At 57.9% G+C, this 7,603-nt stretch overlaps 1 protein-coding gene and 2 pseudogenes across 1 annotated transcript; all 3 read right to left on the bottom strand.

The window, feature by feature from the left end:
• Window positions 1–920: 920 nt before the first annotated feature.
• LOC149338697 (uncharacterized) lies at window positions 921–1,775 on the bottom strand. Its single transcript, XM_089550774.1, has one exon. The coding sequence runs from the start codon at window positions 1,773–1,775 to the stop codon at window positions 921–923; it is 855 nt and encodes a 284-aa protein (XP_089406900.1).
• A 2,325-nt stretch (window positions 1,776–4,100) lies between these two features.
• LOC149338696 (uncharacterized) lies at window positions 4,101–5,425 on the bottom strand (annotated as a pseudogene).
• A 457-nt stretch (window positions 5,426–5,882) lies between these two features.
• Window positions 5,883–6,048, bottom strand: LOC149338695 (U2 spliceosomal RNA; annotated as a pseudogene).
• Window positions 6,049–7,603: the final 1,555 nt, after the last annotated feature.

Raw genomic sequence — 7,603 nt, 5'->3', positions numbered from 1 at the left:
AAAACGAAACTCAGCCATCATAAACGCAAAAAGAAAACACAACAAACCAAAACAAAGCGAATGATCAGGAAAACGAACAAAACAACGACGGAGTCACGGCACAGTCCTGCAGGCAGAGTCTGTGGGTGGGATGAAACACCGGCGCTGGGGGGGGAGGCGAGGCGCTGCGGAGGCGTCCCGGGTCCCTGCTGGCGTCGTAGCTGGCGGCCCCGCGGCGACTGGGCGACGATGCCAAGCGGTGCCAACGGTTGCGCGGTGGCAAGGTCCGGTCGATGCGCGCGGCTGCGGCACAAACACACAGTCACACACGCACCAACACACACCACCGCACAAACACCGTCCATCGTTCGCCTGACGCGCCGACGGAGCCAGCGCGCCGATAAGGTAGCGGCGCCAGCTGAACGCCGAAACAACAGCGCTCGAGCCACCGCCGAGCAGGGGAGGAGCAAAGGGGCCGTCACGGCCCGAAGTCCTGGGAAAGGGCGCCATCGCGAAGACTACGTGTCTTCGGTGTAGTGCATGGCGGCGTTCTCGTCATCCGCCGTTCGCACCTTCTTTTTAGGTGCGAGGTCGAGGGGCGACGGGCCACTGCCCTCCGACGAGGTGTGCTGGCGCTTCGGGTCGTCCAGCTCGAGGGCTTTCCGCACGCCAGACCGGACCGCCTTCGCGGCGCACGGGGGGCGCGGTTCGGGAGCCACAGGGATGTGCGACTTCTGCGAGCGGGCCTCGCTCGCGCTGTTGCTAGAATCGCTGTTCTTGACTGGCGTGTGCAGGGCCGCGTCGGAGGAGGACGTCGCGGGCGACTCCGTGCCCGGCTCGGAGTCCTGCGGTTGCGCCGCCGTCGGCGCGTCAAAGAGCGCCGCCTCCAGGCTCGTAGGCTCCGAGAGTGGGGACGCGAGCAGCGACGCGTCGAAGTCGCTCTAGCTGGACTGCTGGGCGTCGAAGACGCCCTCGGGCTGGTCCTCCTCAGTCTGGTCGGCCGAGGAGTCGGAGGTCGGGTTCCAAGCCCGGTCGTCCGTGGAGGCCGCTGCGGCATCGTCTTGGGGGGTAGCGGGCTCGCCGTTGGTCACGGGTGCGATGCTCGCCGCCTTGTTGGAACCGGCGGCCGCGGCTGCGGCGTACGAGCGGGGCTGCACGCAGTCGGAGGTCGCGTGCTGGCCCCCGCAGCGCTTGCACGCCGCCTGGTAGGTCGCCGTTTCGTGCCCGTAGCCTCCGCAGCGTCCGCACCGCGTGGCGGTGCAGCCGGCACCCAGGTGGCCCTCGCCGCCGCACCTCGAGCAGACTCGCTTCATGCCGCGGTACTCGAGCATTGCTCGGTGGCCCGCGACGGTCAAGAAGTTGGGCGGCGCACGCTGCATCTCCAGCTTGACGGTCCGGCAGCCGTTGCGGATGGTGCCCCGGCTCTTGAAAACGGGCTCCAAGACTGCCCGCACCTTGCCGTACGCGCTCAGGGCCTGAGCGAGCGCGTCGTCCGAGACGGTGGGCGGCAGCCGGAAGACCGTCACATAAACCACTGGCGCCGCCATCTGCGCCAGTGGTACAGGTTTTCCAGCGACGAGGAGGCTCCCCGCCGCTACCATCTTCGACGCCTGAGCCATCGAGCTCACGGCACACAGGAACTTGGTTCCGCCGAGGTGCTGCAGGTACTGCAGCCCCCCGACACCGACGACCGCCTCGATAGCATCGATTAAGTCCTCTGCCGGAACAGGCTCCGGCACTTGAAAGTAGAAGCATTGCGCCTTCGTCGGGCGCACTTCAGGAGGCGGGAGGGCCATGCTGCGAAGCCCTGGGCACCACAGCAGCAGGCCTGGCGCCGGGGCAGGAACAACAGATCCTCCGGGGTCGCTGGAGGGGTGGGCGGGATCCGGGCGGGCCGCCTGCCGGTATCGAAAGCCTACGCAGAAAGCTGTCGCGAGCGGAGCAGCGGCGCGGCACGTCCGCTCAGCCAAAAGGCCGAGAAGCGCTCAATAGAATTTTATTGTACCCCATGGTTACACGATAAGGGACCACAGTCCCTCAAAAAATACAAGAGTACAGTTCGCGACTAGTGTCGCTCGATTACGGAAAAGTGATCACTCAAGACCGAAGCGCTACATAAAGAGAAGTTTATTGACTTCCAAACGGTCAGGACAAAAAGAAGGTCGTGACAGAAGCGCTAGTCTCTTACAGGCCAAAAAGACAGAAAAGGAATTGTACAATTCCGAAGCGCTACACAAAGAGAATTTATTGTGTACTTACATACATACAGAACATACATGACAGCCCCTAAGGGACCTTACAAAGCAGAACACAAAGTGCTGTGAGCTCCTTATACAAAACTAAAACAGTGGAAAGGGGGAGGGGGGGGGGTGACTAAGTCTCCCCTACAATTTCACAGCAAAGAAAGCGAAAACCCAATGTGCCCTGCTAATCGCTTCTAAACGAGCACAGAGCGCAGGGGTACGTATGATAACAAAAAACAGTAGTTGGCACACATTCATACAAAAAGGTCAAAACAAAAGGCCGAAAGGCCGACAAACTCAAAGTGTGTGGGGGGGGGGGGGGGGTTAGTAGGGCACGAGAGGCATCTCGAGCCTACCCTCGCTAACCACATAGAAGCGCGTGTGCCAGCGTCGCAGAAACCGCTCCTCGCCATCTGTTTCGAGCCGTTCAGACAGGTATTTCCAGACGACGAGACGCAGGTTCTGCAAGGCCGGGCACATGGCACAGGCAGGAGTGCGGAGCGCGTCGGCGAGGCACCTTCGCCGCCACAAAACAAACAGCACTGCAATATACACTAGCTGCTCGAAGAAGCCACGGCGCCGCCTGCCACGGGAGTGTTGGCGCACCTGCAATAGTCTGTATACAAGGCGCCACATGGTTTTGGCAACAACGCACTCGAAAAAGACATGCGACTGGCTCTCGGGAGCCCCACAGTTGGCGCACTCCGCATTGGGCACAACGCCCCACCTGGCTAGACGCTGGCGCGTTGGGAGGACACCCCAGCGCCTGAGCCAGTCAAAGTCCCGCAATTCGTGCGGCAGCCGACCGTTCGCCCAAGTCGAACGCTGGTCGCGCGCTGGTCGTCTGCCGACAGCCTAGAGCATGCCACGAGTTCACTTAGTCTAATTGGGGGCAAGTTTGCGTCAACGTCGGGGAGGTCGGCGTCAAGCGCCTGTTTCATGCCTGCGACAGCGCGGTAAAAGGCCAAAGGCCTCTCCGCCTGTGGGCCCAAGTGCTGCCCAGGTACAAAAGCGCGCCGTGCCGTACTTAACCAATAAAGCATGAGCGAGCGGCCCGGGTAGGAATCGTTCGCCAGCAAGGCCTCGACTAACCTTAACGCGAGCACTCGCGCCACAGTCGGAATGCAGGGAAGACCGAGGCCTCCCCTGCTCGTCGGAAGGTGTAGGAGGTGGCGCGCAACGCTTGGCGTACTGCCGTCCCACACAAAAGTCCCCACCAGAGACGCGAGACGATCCGCCGCTCGACGCGGGATCGTCGCGACGCGCGCGACGTAAAACGCAAAAGCGCACGCCCGTGTTTTAACCACGGCTACCTTCGCGTGCAGCGACAGCTTGAAACGCGCCGCGTCGCAGAGAGCGCGTGAGGCTCGCGAGACGACGTCGTCCCAGACACGGGGAGAAACACCGGTAGGTTCGAAGAGCACGCCGAGAACGCGCACTACACTTTGATCTTAGCCAAAAGGCCGAGAAGCGATAATCCTGATGAGGCCGGGCTTAAAAACCCTCTGGATTGGCAGCACAAGTGGCGCCACATACCGGCGGACGGTGCAGTAGTTGGTTATTTGGCAATTGCGAGCGGCATCGCATGCCCTTATCATGCCAGCCGCAGTGTCTAACATGGTAGGAAGTATTTTCACAGACAACGCTCGTTATCGGGTAAACACCAGCCAGTCTCAGTGATAAGTGAAAGAACAGGTCATGAGGGAGCACCCAGCGCACCGGTAACAGCGCTGGTGCCATTTCTCATCTCTCAATGGACAATCACGGCAGGAGAACGAACAGATAAGCAAGTAGGTCTGGAAAAAATTACAAACGGCAAATGGGGAAACGGGAGGGGGGGGGGGGGGGGGAGTAAGAGTGGCGCGAGTGCGCTGACCATTCCCTAGTCGTGGCTAAGAATAGAGTTTTTTCAGAAATGTTCCGGGACATTTCCTAGTTCTTATTTCAGCATATCTGATTATTGTTCGTTCCTTTTTATCGGAAGTCTCGTCTGTAAGCTTTATTCGCCCGCGTGTGTGGAGTGTGTGTGCTGTTGTGTGTGTAAGAAGTCTTCCAACACGTGACTGCGAGGTCCGCCGAAGCGCAACGCCCTCATTTTGCAGCCACGTGTGTGGAATAGACTTCGCGAGAAGCTGCGATAGTGTCGCTCACTACCAGCTTCTTGAAGCGACGCAAGTAGCTTTTGCTACAAAGACGCCTCATCAGTTTGTCGTTGTTGGGTTCCCAAGTGCCGAGCGCTCCAACGACTGCCTCGATGCTGACTCACTGGAATTTTCGCAGCAGTTACTGGCGAACGGGCTCGTACTTGACGACTTTATTCTCCCGTGCCGCATCGAAAGCAGTTTTGCGATTGTCAAAGGGGCAAGTGACGTCAATGACAATCGCCGACTCCCCTCGCGCCAGAACGAGGTCCGGCTTGAGGTTAGTCGTTCCCACGGGTTGGTTCTCGTGGGTGACGGTGAATCGCTTCTTCGCAGCTGTTTTCAGCCGGTTCACGATTTTGTTGTGCCGGGTCTGGTAGGCGGCGCTCTGACGCATGCAGTGGCAGAGAACGTGGGGGAGGGTTTCCTGGCCGTGTCCGCATACTCTGCACCGCTGGTCTCCTGCACGCACCCACGGCCTGGCCCCGTTCAGTGGCAGCAGGTTCAGCCTCGCCCTGTGGATGAAACGCCAGTCACAGAAACGGGTAAAGAGACCGGAACGCATGAAGTGAGAGCAGCTAGGATCGGCGGCGACGCACTCCATCACCTTCCCCTGACTGGGTTTTTGTTGGAGAGTGTTATTTGGTGCGCTCGTCGCGATCGATCGCAGCTTCTTCGCAACCTTCGTTCAGTGCTTCGGCGCCAAAGTTACGTCGGCGCAGGTGATGTAGGGGGCACCGTCCCGCATCTCCCACGTAACCTGGAGTCGCCGGGATGCCTAGCGCGCCTCCGTCCATACGGACTTCAGCTGCGTGGCTCGCGCCCTAAGTCGCCCTCCGTCTCCCCGCTGAGGTTGGCTGCGACGTCCGCCTCGGTCACTTGTCGTCCTAGTCTTTTGGTCGTGACCTCGGTGACTGCTCGCTTCGCCAGGTCTCGAACCTCTGCGTCGTGAGAGGAAAGCAATTTAAAGGCGCTGTCGATGCGGCAGATGTCGCTGAGCTCTGCTGCGAGGGGGATTCCCGCCGCGCCCGCTGCTGCGCTGCCGTAGATGTACACTCGCATCTTAGCCAAAAGGCTCAGATCGTCTTAGCCAAAGGGCTAAGACTATTCCGCAAGACCGGTTTCTGTCTTGCTTCTCTCCCGCGCGAAAAACCTGCCAGACACGCCTTGAAAGGGCGAAAGGAAGCGCGCGGGGAGCAGGTTTCATCCCGAGGCCATGGGCGCCGCGGGAAAGCTATATGTGACAATGCGCTCTTGGCCAAATGCCCGAGACTGCGCGGACGGTGGGCTTTTTTTTCCTCTTCTGCGAGCATCAAAATGCGCTGACTCGCGCGGCAAAGCGGATAGCGAATAAACGTGAAAGCACGTCACCGAGCAAGACAAGCGAAATTGCCTGCAGCGCAGACCAGGCGGGCCGTCACGCAGCACTGCGCGGCTTTGCTGTTTCTGAGCTGATTGTTCTGTTGGGATTTCGTGATCTGATTTTAGAATTAGGTTTTTGCTCCCCCAGGGATGGGGGAGTCGCTGGGCCGGTCACGGAGGTAGTGCATACCGGGTCGACCCGTGGCGGTGGTGGGGCAAGCCCCGAACACTCCGCCGCGCTCCAAAAAATCAGTTTAACATCTTGGGTCCAAATAAGACCACATATCAGATATTAAGCTGATAAGAACAGATTTGAGAGAAGTTTATTGGACCCACTAGTGTACATGAAAGGGACCACAGTCCCTCGAAAAGACAAGGGTACAGATAGCGACTAGTGTCGCTCGATTGCAGGAAAGCAATCACTCAAGTACAGGACGGCGATTCCTGTCGCCCTACAAACAAAAGTCATTCACTGCACGGAATAATGTCCACAGTGTCCACAATGTCCAGATGCCGCGGAGGAAGCACGCTCCCTAACTAAATAAGAAACGCGCAACAACACCGCGCACTGCACACACTCAATAAAGGCGGGGACACATGTCAGGCGGGCGCTCCGAATCCGGTCCGGCTCGCCGCGTCCGGCGGCGCCGTTCCGGCCAGCCGGCGACCGCCGGACGTGTCAAACCGCGGAGATATGTCCGGCGCACCGCGTCCGAAGAATGTCCGGCACGCCGCTCCGGCGCGCAGTGTCAGCCAATGAGAGCGCACAGAGCGCCAACGTCACGATGACGTCGAGTCCGCGACGTCACAGGCGAGCCCGACAAGGTACAGAGGTGAGCGGTGTGTCGGCTGCTGAATTGTTTGACAGCTCTGTTTTCACCGAACGCCATGTCTTCCTTCAAGCAGTCCCGTATTTGGGAGAATGAGCAACTGATAGCAGCGGTGCATAGAAATCCACCTCTGTGGGACCAGAGGGCCGCAGACTATAAAAATGTTGATCGGCGGTATTACAGCTGGATCACCGTAGCCAAAGACATTGGCCTGGAGGGAACCGAAGATATGTATTCTATCGGACCTATACGCGTGCGAACAAAACAGTTTGCCTGTTTCCGCGAGTCCGCCGCGATTTTTCCAGCACTGCCTTTAAGTTTGGGCCAGCGGCCTGCACAGCTTTGAGAGAAGCGCGAGGCAGGCCACAGCATCAACTGCGTGCCTTGTGCGGGCGGCCGCTCGCGCGCTCTGCACGACTGATCGAAGCTGAGGTACTGCACTTGAGCTATCGCGAGCGAAAACACTCACGAGCGTATATAGTGCAGATCGCAAAGTTATTTGTTGCTTTAATTGTGGCCTAAACGAGTTACTGACGGGATTTTCCCCAATACTTCCGCTAGCGGTTTTCGCACCTGTATTGCGACGTGATTACAAGACGACGTGTTGCGATATTTTCGCAGTGGGCAGACGGTTTGAATAGCACCAGAGCAAACTTGAGAACCAGTATGCTTTATTGCAATTTACTAACAATGTTGGTAGAATCTCAAGCCCAGAGGGTACTTTAGGCACAAGCAACCATATAAAAAGCACACGTAACATACAGAAGGCTGTAAAGTGTGCATAATCAATTAACAGCCCATGCAACATTACAGATCAGTAGCGCGATCATTGTCTAATACATTAGATATGCACCATTTCCTAGATCATTAAACCACAGTAAAGTAAGCCTTCACTTTAAAAATAAATGTGATGTGACCATGTATAACTTCAAGTCACTGACATTGTTGGTGGCCACTATGATGTGTTCAGAGGGCCATTTAGCCACAAGCCACCACATGAATAATTGAATGCATCATACAAAATGTAATACAGTGTACGTAACACAAA

This window comes from Amblyomma mixtum, chromosome 6, assembly GCF_055824585.1.
Source record: "Amblyomma mixtum isolate Tamu chromosome 6, ASM5582458v1, whole genome shotgun sequence".
Taxonomy (NCBI): Eukaryota; Metazoa; Arthropoda; class Arachnida; order Ixodida; family Ixodidae; genus Amblyomma; species Amblyomma mixtum.
The sequence above is the reverse complement of the archived record's forward strand: the minus strand, read 5'-3'. Positions and strand labels throughout refer to the sequence as shown.